At 40.8% G+C, this 19,613-nt stretch overlaps 1 protein-coding gene across 6 annotated transcripts in view; it reads left to right on the top strand.

The window, feature by feature from the left end:
- Positions 1-18,303, top strand: part of LRRFIP1 (LRR binding FLII interacting protein 1) — a 423,100-nt gene extending 404,797 nt beyond the window's left edge. The window contains exon 12 of one of the 6 annotated variants that reach the window (XM_070732252.1): positions 17,463-18,303. In XM_070732252.1, the coding sequence (XP_070588353.1) occupies positions 17,463-17,573 (111 nt within the window). In that variant the 3' untranslated portion in view covers positions 17,574-18,303. Of the gene's footprint in view, positions 1-7,553; positions 9,406-16,460; positions 16,822-17,462 lie in introns of those variants that run through there. The other 5 variants (XM_070732246.1, XM_070732249.1, XM_070732250.1 and 2 more) reach the window with 5 other exon arrangements.
- Positions 18,304-19,613: the final 1,310 nt, after the last annotated feature.

The raw sequence follows: 19,613 nt of genomic DNA, 5'->3' as shown, positions 1-19,613 counted from the left end.
CTTTGCTGCTGAGCCTGATTGGCTGTATTGACCTCCTGGAATACCGCCAATCAGCTTTTCTAGGTGGTGGGGATTGCCACCACCATTTCCCACTGTTGATCACTGCTGCCCTGTTGTTCACTGCCTATTGCCTCTGCCACCATTCAGCAGCGATTGGCAACAGCGTTGAACGGCAGCTATCCGTGGCATTGACGATTTCTGCAATCTAGAACAGCTGATCGGCACTATTCTGGGAGGCCGATCTAACCACCAATTAGTTGCTCAGCAGCAAAGTCTCCAGCATTTTGTGGCAGCAACAACAGGAGGTGCTGCCACACACACCAGCATCCCTCCCCCCTCTATAAGATGCAAAGACATCTCTGCCCCTTTTTGGAGGTGTGTGCGCATCTCATAGTGCAAATATATATTGTAATAAAGTTTTTAATTACATTTATCAACTGGTGTGTTGTGTTCATGCTGAACCAAAAGAATTGTTTTGTTTAATCAACATGTTCAAACTTTGCCCAGTTTTCTAAATATCGGAAACTGTTTATGTTATATGCTAGTAAATACTTCTTAGTGGGAAGTAATTTATTCAGAAATTATGAAAATAATGTTTCCAGTTTGATTTCTTCTTATACGACTATGTTTCCTTATTTAAAGTACAGGAAAAAATTGGTTCTATAAATGTATTTTACATATTTCAAGTCCAATGGTCCAGCAGATATACTGTACAACATTTGTATTGAAAGTTCACACATTCATAAAATATTTGGGCATAAAATATCCTGCATATGAAATTATTCATTCTTATGAATTTTAAAAGATAATGTGTAAAGAACCGTTGAACTTACCTGAACGGTCTCTTGATGCACTGCAAGGAGAGTCCAATATGGGTCATACTTCAGCCTTATTGGTAAGGACTGAGTTAAAATTAGCATGTTAATTATATCCCGCCCTCTAGCTGCCCACATAGGTCAGTCAATAAAAACAAAGGAATAGTGTAAGAAAACAAGAACTTTATTATCCATAAGAAAACTATTAACCCAAACAATGAAAAATGTGCCCCTGGGCCAAAAGGCCAGAAGGGTTTGGACTCTCCTTGCAGTGCATCAAGAAGACTGTTCAGTTAAGTTCAACGGTTCTTCTCCACTGCACTGCGAAGGAGAGTCCAACATGGGATATACCCAAGTTTACATAACAAGGGCGGGAGAAGGCTGGACCAGGGGCGCAGGAACAAAGCACACCTTTTACAGCACTCTACATCCAAATGCAGCTTCAGCTGTTTTATGAAGGTAGTGGGGGGGCCCAAGTCAAAGCGCGACAAATGTCTTCAATAGAAGCCTGCATAGCCCACACAGCTGTGGTGGTTGCACTTCTGGTGGAATGGACTGTAACATCAGCAGGAAGTGGGGTAGACTTCGTCTTTTATGCTGTTATTATACAAGAACGAATCTACCGGTTGATTGTCTTAGGTGACACTCTGGATTCCATTGACGATGGGAGGAAAGACACAGACAGAAATTCAATTTTTCTGACTTGCTTCGTACAACAGATATAAATCTTTAAGGTCCTCTGTACATCTAGTTTATGCCATTTCAATTCCAGTGGATGTGACCCATGAGTGCAAAAGTCAGGTAAGGTAATGTCTTGAGAGCAATGAGAGACCGTATTGAGGTAGGACCACCCTATCGGGGAGAAAGACACATAGGTCGGGCCTCACTGATGTAATTTCCACCAAAAAAGCCGTTTTGAAAGATAGAAGCCGAAATGAAACTTGGCCCAGTGGCTCAAACAGTGGATCCGTGAGCGCTTGTAAGACTAAAGGGAGGTCCCAGGTAGGAAAACTGTTGACCGTTGGCGGACGTAGGTTCAATGCCTCTCTGAGAAAGTCCTTGACCCATGGATGGTGTAAGATGGGTCGAAGGTGGTCTGGTCTAAGGACAGTAGCTATGGCCACAACCTATCTGCGGAGGGTATTGGACGCTAGGCCTTTGTCCAGACCTGCTTGCAAAAAGGCCAGTAAGTGGACTACAGAGGAGGACTGGGGATCAAGATTGTGAGTCCTACAGAACCCACAACAGGCCACCTAAGTGGTCTGATAAATCTGCGTTGTAGACGGTCGACGCGATGCCTGGATGGTATTGATGACATTGTCCGGCAAATGCTCCTTTCTTATGTGGTCCCCCTCAAGTGCCGCACATCAAGTTTCCACCACTGGGGATCTGGGTGTAGTACTGACCCTTGAGTCAGGGAAACTTGGTGGCAGGGAATGTCCAGCAAACCACAGGTATCTGGGCCAGTACAGGGCCACCAGCAAGACCTCTGCCTTCTCCAAGAGGATCTTGGCCACCACTCTGGAAATGAGGAAAACTGGGGGGAACGCATACAGCAGGCCCTCCAACCAGGGGGAGTACAACGCGTTGATCTATTCTGCTCCGGGAGATGGAAAACGGGAGAAGAATCTTGACAATTGGCTGTTGAGGTGTGTCATGAACAGGTCCACCTCCAGTGTCCCATACCTGGCAATGTCTTGAAATAAGTTCATGTTCAGATACCATTCTGCCAGGTCGAGCGTTGTATGGCACAACCAATCTGCCTGGACGTTCGAGACGCCCGAGATGTGTTCGGCCAGAAGCGAGGCTACATATAATTCCGTCCAGTTGAAAAATGTGTGAGCTTCCTGCATGAGATGGCCTGACCTCATTCCCCCTTGGTGGTTGACATGGACACGAGTGGCTGAGTTGTCGGTTAGGATGGGCACGTGCCGTCCCTCCACCAAATGCGAGAAACTACGCAGTGCCAGAAAAATTGCTTGGAGTTCCAGAAAATTGATGTTGACCTCAGAGAGATCCTCTGGAATCCAGAGTCCCTGGGCCACATGTGAGGTGGAATGGGCACCCCAGCCCAAAAGACTTGCAACGGTCATTATGGTCACTTCCGAATGTAGCAGGAAAAGAGAGCCTTGTTGCAGCGCCGAGGACTCCTACCAGGGGAGTGAGCGATGAACCTCCACGCTGAGAGATACAGTCTGTTTGGAGTGACTGGTTCGTGCTCTCTGGAATGGGAGCAGGAACCATTGCAAAGGTCTGGCATGGAGTCGAGCCCAGGGTAAGATGTCAATACAGGAGACAAACATTCCCAATAGCTGGGAAAGGAAGGCTCAAGGTACTTTCCTCCAGTGTTGTTAGCAATGCACCATGTTCCTGATCTTCTCCTGATAGTCAGTGAAGAGATACACCTTGCAGGCAAGTGTGTTGATGTTCATGCCCAGGTGTGGGAGACACATGGTTGGAAGCATGTGGCTTTTTGAATAATTTATTGTAAAGCCTTGACTTTGTAAAGTCCTGATAGTCTCCTCGAGGTCTGTCTGTATTGAAAGTCACAGTCCTTGAAGCAAAAGTGCTGTTTCAGGTGGTGGCAGCACTGCGACGGGAGGTAGGGGACAGAGTTCCGTCCTCAAACCTTCCTCTTCTTCCTGGTGGTCGCGATTTCGCAGTCCAATCAGACTTGGAGGGTCTGATCTGAGAACAGGGGGTCTCCCGGATCCCGAGGGGTAGATCACCACTGCCCCGAAGGGAAGGGATCGCCCCGCAGCTCCAGGAAAGAAGAACCGGACTCCAGTCATGGCTGGCACCCGGCCATAGCAGCACGACCACGAAGAAGGAAGGGAAAATGTTTTTAAAAGAAGTTGATCAGAGAAAACAGATCAACAGAGGAGAAGAGAAGGTAAAAGAACAAAAAAATAAATAAGAAAAAGATTCCACAAGTTAAAAGAAATTGTTAAAAGAAATTGTAATTGAAATAAGGCGAATAAGAGAAAGTTGCCAGAGCTAATTGCCAATGTGAGTGGAAAATTACAAACCGGAACTTGCTTTCATTTGTTATTATACTGCATAAGATCCGGGGGGGGGGGGGACTAGGATTTGACTTTCGTTAAATTAAAACTAAAGAAAATTTGGATTGGCTGTTATTGGGTTTTTTTGGAATACACATTGTTGAAGTTATTTTGGACTTAAAGAGACAGGGTAAAAGAAGTTCGTAATGTGGAAGTATAACGAGAACGAAGGGCTAGAATAAATACAGTGGAACAGAGGATTTGACTTTGAGAACTGATTTTTGGTGAATCTAACTGGACATTGCGATTGGATTTATGTTTTGGAGTAATCAGTGAAAACTGGACTCCATAGATTAATTGGTGTGAAATAGAATTGCATTTGAATTATATTGGATTATATGAAAATATGACTATTGGATTACTTTCATAAAAATTGGACTGTACAGTACTTCTACATTGGATTATAATTGAAGATTCCTTTTTTGCCAGTGGAACTCAAATTGGATTTTTCAAGACTATTTAACTCTTTGTCTATTTGAAACCCAAGGATTAAACAAAGAAAAAAGACTGAACTGGAACTTTTGAACTTAAGAAGGCTGGACAGAAAATATAGCTTAAGTATATTTAGTTGTTTTATTGTACCTTCTTTCTTTTTCGGTTTACCTTGAAGAATAGAATGAATTGCTAAATTGTCTTCCTTCCTCTTGGCTTGGCTCACCCCCAACCCCTAACATATTTTTCTTGTATTTCTGTTGTTTGCATTATATTTTTTTCTTTTTCTTTTTTTCTTTCCTGCTATATATATTTGAATTGATTAAGTCTGATTAATTAATTAAGTGTTTAATACTCATATATATAAGCTTTGTGATACTTAGACAACTGATTAATCCTTTCTTTTTTAATTATTCAAATAATTAAGTAACTGAATAATCATAGATTTATATAAGTATTACATTATGTTTACCATAATATTTAAGCACATATTAAGTATATATCAATATTTAATTGCTAACTAGTTGTCAAATAGCAAGTAAGTAATAATTTGTAAACTATGTAAATTAGGTAATAAGTTAATTTTACAAGTTTTAAGTTACCAAGTGGATGTCATTTTGGAAGAGTTTTAACTTTATTACAGGCCCAAGGAAGCTCAGAAATTCGTTCAAGATGTCAAATACGACCACTATTATAAAAACTTCAAAAAAACAGACTTTGACTTCATCTTTGGCCTCACAAGAATCTCCATCTCCATCACAACAAAAGACGATAACAAGTATGTTAGCCAAAGAGAAAGAGAAGGAGAAGGAAAAAGCCTCAACACAACCAACTCTCCAAACTATTCAAGATAAATTGGCTGTCATACAAGATTTTATGCAGAAAACCCAGATTTCTATTGATACCAATAGAGATGAAGCAAGACAGCAACATGAAGACCTGAAAGCCGAAATGGGAGGTCTTAAAGTTGAAATGGGAGAAATGAAGGAAAGAATGAAAGTATTGGATGAAAAAATAGAAGACACACAGCAAACCTTAAAGAGAATGATCAAAGGATCAAAACAGTAGAAGGCAAAATGGAAAAAGTAGAGCAGAAAATGGAAGAATTTGAAGAGTGCAGCAGTACAACCAATAGAGGATTTGACGAGGCAATAACTCATTTGGAATTACAACACGCTTCGTATGGATTGAGATTTCAAAACATTATAGAAGAAAAGGACGAAGACCTAGGCTCAAAAATGGCAGAGATAATAGGAGAGATTCTACAGGTTGATCCCCAGGAACTGATAAAATAAATTGATGAACTCTACAGAGTACAGACAAGTTTTGCCAGAAAACACAATTTACCAAGGGAGGTCCACATCAAATTGTTAAGAAAGACCATTAGAGATGACATTTTAAAATGGACAAGAAATCAAAGTCTGGACTATAAAGGAAAAGAAATTATAATTTTAAAACAGGTTCCAAAAAGAGTTAGGAAAAGCAGGAGGGAGTATTATTTTTTGACTAGAATATTAATTAAAGAAAATATAACCTTCCATTGGCTTATCCCTGAAGGTGATTATAGTGGGTGACTTTAATGCTATTCCTAATAGCTTAAAAAGAAATATAAGGAAAAAAAACAATTCTGCCAATGTCCTTTTGGAAAATGAGCTCAGAATTACTATTGAAAGATATTTGCCATGTATAACTAAACAGTATACCTTTTATTCAAACCCATATAAAATTTGGACTACAATAGATATGGCTTGGGCCTCAGCACATACTTCCGAATATATTAAAGAAATTGAAATAGAAACAAACAGCTGGGCAGATCACAACCTGTTAGTAATTTTTTGGAAAGGAAATAAGAAACAAATCAATTGGCAAATGAATAGAAATATTTTACGAGATCCCCAATATGCAGAATGGATAGAAAGAGAATTAGACATCTTTTTTAGAATTAATAAAAAATCAAAAACAACCCCACAAAATTTATGGGATACAACTAAGGCCTACATCCAGGGTTTGACGATTTCTCATACTGCAAAAGAAATAAAGAGATAAAGAAACAATACCAACAACTAGAGAAAAAATTAAAAGATTTAGAAACCATGTTACAAAGTGACTCACACGATAATAAGGTAAAAAGGAAAATGGATTTGTTAAAACACAAAATAAATTTGATTGAACAAGAACAAATAACTGAAAAAATTAAAAGAGCAAAATATGAGTATTTTGAACATGCAATTAAACCGGGATGATGGTTAGCTTTTAAACTGAGAAAACGTAGAGAATGTAAAATGATAAAGAAACTGGAAGATAGTAAAGGTGCACTAAGATATAGAAAAGATGAAAAGAAGGAAATAGCGGTGGAATTTTATAAAAGTTTATATCAAAAAGAAGAAATAAAAGAAGAAGAGATTTCTAAATTCCTAAATTCTATAGATTTACCACCACTATTAGAAGAAGAACAACAAAGGCTTAATGCACCATTTACTATGGCAGAATTACAACAAATACTTAAAAATAAAAAATAATAATAAAGCTACTGGCCCAGACGCCATACCTGCTGAATTCTATAAACTAGATAGCAATATACTTATTTGAATATGTTAGGGACTTTTAATAAGATAATTGCAGATGGTAAAATTCCAAGATCATGGTCAGAATCCTTAATAACGTTAATACATAAGCCAGGAACACAGAAGGAAAAAATACAAAATTATAGGCCAATATCCCTATTAAATGTAGATTATAAAATATTTGTCTCCATCTATGCATTTATACTTTAAAAATTTTTGAACAAAATAATTCATGAAGACCAGAATGGATTTTTGCTGGGCAGACAAATTAAAAACAACTTGAGGACAATTATTAATACATTGGAATTTTATGAACAACATCCAGAAAAACAAATGGCGTTGGTATTTCTGGACGCAAAGAAAGCTTTTCACAATGTTGACTGGATTTTTATGAAATTACAATTAAACAAAATGAAATTTGGCACTAAATTTATTAATTTAATAGACGCTATATATTCGAACCAAACAGCCAAAATTATACTAAATAATGACCAAACAGAAAGGTTAGAAATACAAAGAGGAGTTAGACAGGGTTGCCCCCTCCTCACCCCTGTTATTTATTTTAACATTGGAAACACTGTTAATAAAAACAAGAACAAACAAGAATATTAAAGGATAAGAGAATAAAAAAGAATCCTACAAAGTCCAGGCATTTGCTGATGATGTCGTCTTCATTACAGAAAACCCCCTGACTTCAATACCAAAATTAATAGATTTAATAGAAGAATTTGGGAGTGGGGGAGGCTTGAAAATTAATAAAAGCAAGATGCAATTGTTAATTAAAAATATGACGGAATCACAGACAAAACAACTGGAAAATTTGACAAATATGAAAATAACAAAGAAGATAAGGTATTTAGGTATTTGGATTTCTGTTAAATCTATGTCTTTAAAAAATGATAATTATACAAAACTTTTAGATCAAATTAAAAAGGATTTAGAAATAAGGAACAACTAACAATTATCCCTACTTGGGAGAATTTCTACAATTAAGATGAATATTCTGCCTAAAGTATTGTTTTTATTTCAGGTAATCTCAATTAACCCTGGGGGAATTTAAAAAAAAAGAATTAACAAAGATTATTTAAAAAATTATCTGGCAAGGAAAAAAAGTGAGAATAAAATTAATCACTTTAGAAGATGTAAAAGGGAGAGGTGGGCTTGCCCTCCAAACTGGAAATTATATTACCAAGCTGCGGCTCTATCATGGATCAAGGAATGGCTAACCTTGGAAAATAGAAGATTATTGAATCTTGAGGGCCATGATTTAGTGTTAGGCTGGCATGCTTTTGTACGGTATGACAAGTATAAAACCCATTCATATTTTAAGAGAAATGTAATCAGAAAGTTATTATTGGAAGTATGGATTGATATAAAAAAAGACCATTGTCTAACAATTCCAGAATGGATCTCCCCAATCGAAGATATATGCCACCCTAATTTATTACAAGAAGGTAAAATATGGAAATACAAGGATTTACTAGATGAACAATTGAAATTGAAAATGAAAACTAGATAAGAATTACATGAAGCAGGCATAACAATGGATTGGTGGCATTATGCCCAGATTCAGTCTAGATTCCAAAAAGATGTAAGAATGTATATATTTAGAAAAGAGAATAATATTTTAGGGAAATTATTAATTAAAAATCAAGGGAAATTGATTGGTAAAGCATATAAATATTTGATCAGTTTTAAAACCGTTGATTTGATTTTAAAAGACAATATGATTAGTTGGTTGTAGAAATTTTGGAAGAGAAATAGATTTAGACACACGGGAAAGGGTCTGGATATATAACTGGAAAATAACTAAATCAGTTTCTTTTAAAGAGAATCAGATTAAGATGTTTTATAGATGGCATCTGCCCCCTATAGACTTTCAAAATATTTTTCAAATACATCGCCGAATTGCTGGAAATGCAAAAAAGAAATTGGTTCTTACTATCATAAATGGTGGACTTGACAAAAAGCCAAACTTTACTGGAATAAAGTAGAAAGATGGTTAAAGGAAATTACTCTACAGGAAATTAGGAAAATTCCAGAATTTTTCTTATTAGGTATCACAAATCATAAATACAAAAAAGAAACATATTATTTAATAACTCATATTTTAGTAGCTGCCAGGATTGTTTTTACACAAGGATGGAAAGAAACAGAAGTCCCTAAAGAAGAGGAGGTAATTAGGAAAATTATGGAATGTGCAGAGCTGGACATGATGACGAGGCGGTTGAACAATCAAGAAGAATCAAAATTTTATAAAATCTGGGAGAGGGTCTGTACTTGGTTGAACAAAAAAAAATGCTTAATGAAGTTAAAAAACATTTAAATTTATTATTTTGAAATGTAATAGATGTTCTTATTCCTCAGAATTGATCTAACCTACAATAGTTTTTCCTTTTTGTATTATGAAGACTTCTATTCCGAGCGGAGCGATTGTAGCTCCTTTTTATGTTATGTGTTTTGTTTTGTTTTTCTATGTCTGTTTGTGATGTTTTGTTTTTTGAAAATAATAAAAAATATTTTTTAAAAAAAGAAGCAAAAGCGCAGGAATTTTCGGTGCTCCGGGTGAACTGGCATGTTGGTGCCCAAATCAACCACCTGCTTCGTCTTGTTCAACAGAATGCGGAACAATGATGGCTTAAAAAGGCCGGTAAAGATGGGTTGCTCTGGTAATGTACTCTCATCTTCGGATAGATCATCCTCAGAATCTGTGACATGTTCCCTCAACGTGGGATCCTCATGAAAGGAGTCCTGCAGGGAGGGTGGAGGTGCTGGAGCTGATCAAAGGTCTTGATGAGCTGTACAAGGGGGAACAGGCAATGTGTACTGCTGCACCCCAGCCGCGATGCCCTGGGAGTATACTTGGCAATCATGTCTTGGATGGGAGGAGATATGTGTTGCCAAGGGTCTTGAGAGGCGCCCAATCCTGGCTTCAGAGCCTGGGGCCAAGGCTGCACAATTGGTCTGGCCACATCAGGCCTTGTGGTGCCCTCCACCGACAAAGATGCAACTGATGGGTAGTCTGGGGACAAATCCCCATCTATGGCGGAGCCAACCCTAGCTGATGGTATCCTTGGTGGAGTGGCTGCGGCCATTAGGCCCAATTGGTGAGCTGGCCAATGGATTAGGAAAGGCTTGCTTCTGTACTACCTCGAGTTGTCCCTCGAAGGACTTGATCATCTTTTCAGCCTCCTTCAAGGCTCCAGAGGCCTGTGAACTTTTTGCCTTGGAATTAGAGGCATAGTTTTTATCTTTAACTTTGGGAGCCATGATGGCAGGGATAGTTGGCTCTCCAGAGTTGGGCTGAAGTTGCTCAGACATATTACTGGTCAGGTGAGGGAAAAATTACTCATAGACTGCTGCCTCACACTCACAATTGTAATCAAAATGGTATCTGGTGTTGTATTAGCCCAGATACCATTAGTGCGCCTGTGAGGGAATCCTTCCCAAAATGTGGGCATGATTTAGGGCTTAGAGGTAGGCTCCGCAACAGGCCAGATGTGTAAACGGCCCCAATTGGATAATTGCCGCTTTAATAATGCTGGAAACACCCCCAAAATGGCGGGCGTGACTTCAGGCAAGTAGATCCATCCCTAAAATGGCAGGCACTTTCTTAGTCGGTCTGCTTGCTGGCTCGAAGCTGTGGTTGCCAAGGGAATGCCCTCAGCATAGCGGGTGCAACTCTGGTCACCTGGGCATGCCTCCAAAATGGTGGGGGCTAGTTCCTGCCTGACCGAGGCTCTGGCAAAGACATCTGTGGCCTCCAATTCTCCGGCTTGCAAAATCAGCTGCTGAGGGAGCGTGCATCTCTTGACAGGTCACTTCACCCTCCGCCCCTTGAGGTAATTCCTGACGGGCATTTAGGAAAGGGCTGACGACGGGAAACATTCAGCGATGCTTCCAAAAACCTCAGCTGTGCTGGTGGTTGCTAGGCATGGGGGATATGGCCGTGCAGGTCAGGGACCCCACCAGTGAAGGGCTACCAATTTTTTTACTACCACATTGGGGGCGTGGTTTATGCCGGTTCCCCTCCATTTTCTTTCAACATCTTTCAGTGCAAATTGGGTGCTCTGGGGTGGAGCTCCATTTTTGCTACCCCAGCGACCTCCACCCCGCCAGTCTGGGCAGCAGCCCATCTCTGGACCCCACCTACACAACTTCCTGTGTCCAGGGCCATACTCTCTGGGACAGAGGCTCTACCAGGGGATGAGGGGAAGGGTAATACCCCGCAGGGCAGTGGCCCTAATCAGTGACTGAATTCGCCTTTTTCTTCAGAGTCTTCTTCCTGTGAAGGAAAGAAAAGGGAATTGTACTTAAAGTTACAAATTAAATTACTGAAATAAGGTAATGAGAAAAAAAACCATAGTCCCTTCACTATGACTGAGTTTTAAGACTGACCTATGTGGGCAGCTAGAGAGCAGGACCTAATTAACATGCACATTTTAACTCAATAAGACTCCAACCCATGTTGGACTCTCCTTTACAGTGCAGTGGAGAATTAGAATTTCTTGCTGTCTGTAATTTGAGAAAAGAGTCAGTTTGGACTAGAAACAGGGAGACTATGAATACGGGTAGTCCTCGACTTACAACAGTTCATTTAGTGACTATTCAAACTTATAACAGCACGAAAAAAGTGACAATTTTTCACATTTGTTTATTTATTTGACATGACCATTTTTTACATTCGTTTATTTATTTATTATTTAATTAGACTTCTATGCTGCCCAATACCTTGGTACTCAGGGTGGCTTACAACAAAATAAAATATAATACAACAACAATAGTAAGAAGTCAAATAAATACCAAATTATAAAAACCCCATTATAAAACTATTATAAGGCCCTATTATAAAACCCACCATACAATCCTATCAAATGACATGCATACCAAAATATTTCAACATATTTCAGAAGTGATGGATGTTAATATTCACGACCCCCAGGCCTGCCAGCAAAACCAGGTCTTTGCAGCTTTCCAGAAGGCCAGTAGGATGGGAGCAGTATGGACATCAGCGAGGAAATTCTGGCCCTGGGTTCAAGCTGCTGCTACTCAATGCCAGGTCAGTGGCAAATAAAGCTCTCTTATCCGGGACTTGATCCTGGATGAGGAGGCCGACCTGGCATGTGTAATTGAAACCTGGCTGGGCCCGGAGGGAGGAGTTCCTCTCTCTGAAATTTGCCCAGCCGGGTTTTAGTTATGGCATCAGCCTCGACCCCAGGGAAGGGGGGGAGGAGTGGCTATTATAGCCAGGGAGAGCCTTTGCCTGCGTAGACTCGTTGCTCCAGAGATTGCAGATTGCGAGTCCCTCCTGGTGAAGTTGAACTTAGGGGTTCAGGTGGGCTTGTTTCTCACGTACCTGCCTCCCAGCTGCGTGTCACAAGCCCTGCCTGTGCTACTCAAGGAGGTAGCCGGGTTGGCGGTGGGGTTCCCCAGACTTATTGTCTTGGGGGACTTTAACCTGCCGTCGCTCGGCGAAACCTCTGGACTGACACAGGAGTTCATCGCCACCATGACAGCCATGGACCTGACCCAAGTAGTACAGGGTCCGACTCATGAGGGGGGGGCACGCACTCGACATGATATTCCTCTCTGAGCAACTGAGTAATGTTCGGAGACTAAGAAGTGTTGCCTTTGTCATGGTCGGACCATTTTCTACTGCGGCTTGATTTCCTGGCTCCAATCCTTCCCCGCAGGGAGGCGGAACCGATTAGGGCTTTCAGAAGGCGCTTGGGGTTATACCAGATACACTTGTCCACAGTTCGGCAGAGTCTCTGGCTGAGGCCTGGAACAAGGCTGCAGCGGAGGCCCTTGACCGAATTGCACCATTGCGACCTCTCCGTGACACTAGACCCCGTAGAGCTCCATGGTTCAACGAGGAGCTCCGGGAGTTGAAACGCCAGAAGAGACATATAGAGAAGCGATGGAGGAAGAGTAAGTCCGAATCCGATTAAACACTTATAAGAGCTCATATTAAGACTTAGAAAGTGGTGCTCAAGGCGGCAAGATGCGCATATTATGCCGCTTTAATTGCATCAGCGGAATCCCGCCCGGCCGCTCTGTTTAGGGTGACCCACTCCCTTCTTAACCAGGGGGGAGTTCGGGAGCCCTTGCAGAGTAGTGCCAAGGATTTTAACACGTTTTTCGCTGATAGAATCGCTCGGATCCGAGCAGACCTCGACTCCAATTGGAAAACAGAGTCGACTGACAATGAGTCAGTCAAGGTGACTGGGGCCCGTACTTGTCCACCTGTCTGGGAAGAGTTTGATCTGGTGACACCTGATGAAGTGGACAACTCAGATGCCAACTACTGTTGCCGAAGACAATGAAAACTAATCAAATTGGCAGACTGGGAAACTGAGCATCTACATATACTTTAATAATTTTGTAATTCATGTTTGTTTTGTCAAGTACAATACCCAGAGTTCCTTACTGAGATAGTTGACTAGAAATTAAAAAATTAGAAATTTCCTAGAATGGTCATTCAGACCATTTAGCCATTAACCAACAATATTTACATAAAAGAAACTAAGCCATTGGAGCTCTGAGTTCCGCCACCTGTTTGCTGGATCCGTGTCCCTCCTGGCTGGTTTCGGCCAGCAGGGAGGTGACACGGAGCTGGGTCCAGGAGATTGTCAATGCTTCTCTGGGGAGGGGGTCCTTCCAGGACCCCTACAAGGAGGCACTTGTGCGCCCCCTCCTCAAAAAGCCTTCCCTGGACCCAGCCATTCTCAACAATTATCACCCAGTCTTCAACCTTCCGTTTATGGGGAAGGTTGTTGAGAAGGTGGTGGCACTCCAGCTCTAGCAGTCCTTGGAAGAAGCCGATTATCTAGGCCCTCAACAGTCAGGATTCAGGCCTGGCTACAGCACAGAAACTCCTTTGGTCACGTTAATGGATGATCTCTGGTGGGCTTGGGACAGGGGTTAATCCTCTGTCCTGGTGCTTCTTGACCTCTCAGCGGCTTTCAATACCATCGACCATGGTATCCTTCTGCGCTGGCTGGAGGGGTTGGGAATGGGAGGCACTGTTCTTCGACCTCTAGGTTGCTCCCTTGTGGGGTACCTCAGGAGTCGGTCCTCTCCCCCCTGCTATTTAATATCTACATGAAACCGTGAGTAAGATCATCCAAGGGCATGGGGTGAGGTATCATCAGTATACAGATGATACCCAGCTCTACATCTCCACCCCTTGTCCAGTCAGCGAAGCAGTGGAAGTGATGTGCTGGTGCCTGGAGGCTGTTGGGGTCTGGAGGAGTGTCAACAGACTCAAACTCATAAGATGGAGTGGCTGTGGGTTTTGCCTCCCAAGGACAATTCCATCTGTTTGTCCATCACCCTGGGGAGGGGAGTCATTGAGCCCCTCAGAGAGGGTCTGCAACTTGGGCGTCCTCCTCGATCCACAGCTCACATTAGAGAAACATCTTTCAGCTGTGGTGAGGGGGGCGTTTGCCCAGGTTCGCCTGGTGTACCAGTTGCGGCCCTATTTGGACCGGGAGTCACTGCTCACAGTCACTCATGCCCTCATCACCTTGAGGCTCGACTACTGTAATACTCTCTACATGGGGCTACCTTTGAAAAGTGTTCGGAAACTTCAGATCGTGCAGAATGCAGCTGCGAGAGCAATCATGGGCTTCCCAAGGCATGCCCATGTTACAGCAACACTCCGCAGTCTGCATTGGTTTCCAGTCACAATTCAAAGTGTTGGTTATGACCTATAAAGCCCTTCATGGCACCGGACCAGATTATCTCAGGGACCGACTTCTGCTGCAGGAATCCCAGTGACCAGTTAGATCCCACAGAGTGGGCCTTCTCTGGGTCCCGTCAAGTAAACAATGTCGTCTGGCGGGACCCAGAGAACAGCCTTCTCTGTGGCGGCCCCGGCCCTCTGGAACCAACTCACCCCAGAGATTAGAATTGCCCCCACCCTCCTCGCCTTTCGCAAGCTTCTTAAAACCCATGGGGGAATTGAGATATTCTTTCCCCCTAGGCCTTTACAATTTATGCATGGTATGTTTGTATGTATGTTTGGTTTTATAATAAGGGTTTTTTAGTTGCTTTAGTATTGGATTGTTATATGCTGTTTTTTATCACTGTTGTTAGCTGCCCTGAGTCTAAGGAGAGGGGCGGCATACAAATCCAATAGATAGATAGATAGATAGATAGATAGATAGATAGATAGATAGATAGATAGATAGATAGATAGATAGATAGATAGATAGATAAATGGTTCCATAGAGCTGGGGCAGCCACAGAGAAAGCCCTCACCCATGGTCCCGCCAATCTGCATTGTTTAGTTGACAGGATCCAGAGAAGACCAACCCTGTAGGATCTTATTGATCTCTGGGAGGTATGTGGCAGGAGTCCTGTAAATAGTCTGGTCCTAAGCCATGTAGGGCTTTATAGGTAATAACCAACACCTTGAATTGTGACTGAGATTAATCGGTAGCCAGTGCAGAGCATTAGTGTTATATGGGTGTACCAAGGTACACCTATGATGACTAAGGCAGCTGCATTCTGGACTATCTGCAGTCTCCAAACACTCTTCAAGGGTAGCTCCATGTAGAGCGCTTTGCAATAATCAAGACAGGAGGTGAAGAGGGCCTGAGTGACTGTGCACAAAGCCTCCTGGTCCAAATAAGGCTGCAACTGATAAACCAGGCAAACCTGGACAAAGGTCCCCCTGGTCACACTCAAGAGATGGTAATGAAGGCTCAGCTGCGGAACCAGGAGGGCACCCAAGTTGTGGACCCTGTTTGAGGAGGTCAAAGTCCCCCCCCCCCCGAATAATGGACAGAAAGATGGAGTGATCCTTTGGAGGAAATGGCCAGAACCACTTGGTTCTGTCTGGGTTGAGCTTGAGCCTGTTGGCTCCCATCCAGATCCTTACAGCTTCCAGGCACATTTATGACCAATACAGCATCTAATAATTTTCCCTGTCAGTTTTGTAGCCATGGCTTATTTTGTAGGTGTGGCTTAGAGGTCATGTGACCAGGTAGGTGTGGCTAACTTGTAAAATGTGGTGAAACCCGCTTAACATTCTTGCTTAGCAACCAAAATTTTGGGCTCAATTGTGATCATAGGTCTTCCTCCCTCCCTCCCTCCTTTTTTTGTTATAATATTTTTTTTATTTTTCTCCACCTTCACAAATACAAATTCAACATGTATGTACCTTCCAATATTGCGTACATCTTACAGAGTTCATAATTATATATTTTACCCTTTATTCATAGATCCCTATTTAATAATAATGATAATGATAATGATAATTTAAAACAACAACAGCAGTCTGCCCATCAATTACCCTTTCTTGCACCCCCTTCCTCCTTCCTTCTTTTTCCTTCTACCTACTTTCCCTTCATTCTTCCTAGACTCCTCTTTTCCTCTTTCTTCCCTTATTTCTCTCTCTCCACCTCTGTCTCCTTCTCCCCCTTCCTTTTTACTTCCTCTTCACCCCTCTAATACCTTTCATGGGTGACCTGTTAAATTAAAACAATGCTTATATTAGCAGACTGTTGCTGTAAATTCATTTTAAAAACCATATTTTCTAATTTATTGCTTCTAACTCCAAATAAGGCTTTTTATTTTAGGTATATAGCGCCACATTCCTCTTCTCCTAAAAAAGAGAGGGGTAGAAGCTGCTACCAGCTTCTGCACCTCTCATTCTGCTTCTTCGCCAGCAGGAAGCAGCGCAGTGGGCAGAATTCCCAGAGTGGCACCAACAGTGAGACGGACCGATCCACAAACACAGCAGGCTGGTGGCTGAATTTATTTGCAAATAAATTCATTCCAAATCAGACAATGTGATTTTCTGTATGTGTTTTCTCATTTTGTCTCTTGTAGTTGAGGTCTACCTATGATGTCAATTATAGGCTTCTCTCATCTTTTTAAATGGGAGAACTTGCACAATTGGTATCTGACTAAATACTTTTTTTCCCACTGTACATTTTCAGAAAGAGATCTCTCACTCTGGTACACTTTGCCAATTAAAAAAAATGTATTATAAAATAAACTTAATTTTTATTTACTCCTAATGTTTTAGAATCTGTCAAAAGTAACATGTGGCTGGATAGTGTAATGCTGAAAAAATTATGTAACCTTCAAATCAGCAAAGCTTGATTGCTGATGCATACTTTCTCGCAGATAATTAAAAAAAATCTTGACTATTCTGACATCAATCTCAATTGAACTCTTTGTTCAGAACTTCTCAGAGCAGATCTTCTTTAGTTAGAAATAAATAAACAAAACATTTGTGTCACTATTCCTACAGAAGAAATGAACTGGAATCTTGGTATCCTTTTAATCTAAGCTGAACGACTAAGTCTGTAGACTTGTACAATATATAAACAAAAAGTCATCTTAAACATTTAGAGCTTAAGAAGAATTTGTAAAAGTTTTCCTGATGTTGTTCTGTGTGGGCATAGCTCTTATTCAAATGATACCCCAGAAGATAAGTATATCTTAATCTGAAAAAGATTTCAAGCAAGCCTTCTTTTCCATCTGACATATTACAACCATTGCTGAAGGTCAGGGGGGATGCTATTTTCTATACCTTAATTTGAATACAATGTCTCTTTTAAAAAATTTTTCAGCTTCGTTCAGCATTAGACAAAACGGAAGAACTTGAAGTAAGTAATGGCCATCTAGTTAAACGTCTAGAGAAGATGAAAGCCAATAGAAGTGCTTTACTCTCTCAGCAATAGATGGCAGCTGTTGCTGGGACTATTGGACAACCATGCTACCCAGGCTTACGACTGTACGTGTTTGGGATGCTTTCATATTTCTGAAAACAAAACAGTTCACACGCATGAATTTGACCATATGCCAATATCTTGAAGTTTTGGTTATGCAGATTCTGAACTGATATAACTGATTATGAACAGCTGCTCCAAATGTCTGTCTCTTTCAGATTCAATACTGTAAGCAATTCAATAAGCACATTAGATGTCCCTTTAAGTTCTCAATTTGATGTGGCATTTTGAAAACAATACTGAAAGGAAATTTTTTAAAATAAATTATTAAACTGGAAATTTGAATTTTCTTTCTTTTTGGAAATTAGTCTTTTTTTAAGCTTAATTTTTAGATTTCCTGTAATGGCTGTATCTGAAACAGTAGCAACCATAGAATATCCTTATCAAGTTCTTATGTAAAAAAAAGCCATTGCAGAGCAAATGTTCAATTTTGAAATCATGAATGAAAATGGTCTTGGAAGCAAAAGTGACCTTATAAATGGACTTCATCAAATAAAAATTTTTAAGCTATTTTTCTCCTATTCATTTATGACTACTTCATTTTAGGGTCAATAGGCAATAGCTTCACTTTTTTAAAAATAAAAGTTTTTATTATTATTTGAACTCTGTATTTGGAATTCAGTTAAATGACTTCTTACAAAGAATGTGATGTTGCAAATAAAGGCAAGCCAATGTTTTAAAAGTTGCATACTATTTTATATTTTAATGATGATACATGTTTGTCATTACTAAATACAGTCTGATTATCATGCAGAATTCTTTAGATCAGCTGTCCCCAACCTTTCTGGCTCCAAGGACTGACAGCAGCAGTGGTGGTAGTGGCGGGGAGGGTGGGGAGGAAAACGTTTTGTGTGCGCAAACTAACTCCCGCACATGTGCAAATGAATCTTCACATAGATGACAGCAAAGAAGTAACAGGCAACAAAGAGAAAGCAGAGCTGCTTAACTCATTATTTGCATCAGTCTTCACGCAAAAAGAAACTATACCACAACCTATCAAAAACATAACTGTAAAAGACAGACTAGAAATAAAAATTAAAACAAGCAAATAATAATAGGAGAACACCTGTCCGTATTATCTGTTTTGTCTGGCCCTTTTCTCAATAATCCTCAATTAAGACTCGGAACCTAAGACACTTTACAGTAGTCCCTCGCTATACCGCGCTTCACCTACTGCGGCTTCACTTCATCGCGGGTTTCTGAGGAAGTCGATCGGCAGATTTAAACAGCCCGCTGAACTCGATCGGCAGGTTTTTTTAATATATATATATATATATATATATATATATATATATATATATATATCTAAAATTGTAAATACTGTATTTAAATACTTTATCTAAAATAAATACTGTGTGGGAAGGGTTTATAAACACTTAAAACAATGAAAACTTACCAAACAATTACAATATAAATACTTAAATAAGTACTATCAGTCGATAAATTCCCCATCGCGGATTTCACCTATCGCGGCCAGGTCTGGAACGTAACACCAGCGATAGGTGAGGGACTACTGTATACATTTCTCTATTTACAAAAAAACGTCCTAGAAATAGCGATGAGATCATCGGCATGCAGGCCGACTGCCAATTCAGGCATAATCAGCAAAATCACTACACTTGCCAAGATGGGATAATTCAAAGTAATTCTCGGCTCTGACAGTTTTTACTCATAAGCTGCATCCAAGACCAGGATTTCAGGATCCAAGAGGATAAGGAGAGGCTATTATGCTGCGAGGCTTTGCTCTCTATATTGAAATGTTGAATCTCCACACCTTTTTACCCATAAACCCTCACTGATATACTGTCTGGGTATGGTCAACTGTTTCCTAGATATATTCAAAGTCTAGACCCATGATGGCGAACCTAAGGCACGCATGCCACAGCTGGCATGCGGAGACATATCTGCCGGCGCATGAGTCTTTGCCCTACCTCAACACACATGTGCATGCTAGGCAACTGATTTTTGGCCACCCCATGCTCCAAGAAAGCC

This window comes from Erythrolamprus reginae, chromosome 1 (assembly GCF_031021105.1).
Source record: "Erythrolamprus reginae isolate rEryReg1 chromosome 1, rEryReg1.hap1, whole genome shotgun sequence".
NCBI classification, from domain to species: domain Eukaryota; kingdom Metazoa; phylum Chordata; class Lepidosauria; order Squamata; family Dipsadidae; genus Erythrolamprus; species Erythrolamprus reginae.
The sequence above is the reverse complement of the archived record's forward strand: the minus strand, read 5'-3'. Positions and strand labels throughout refer to the sequence as shown.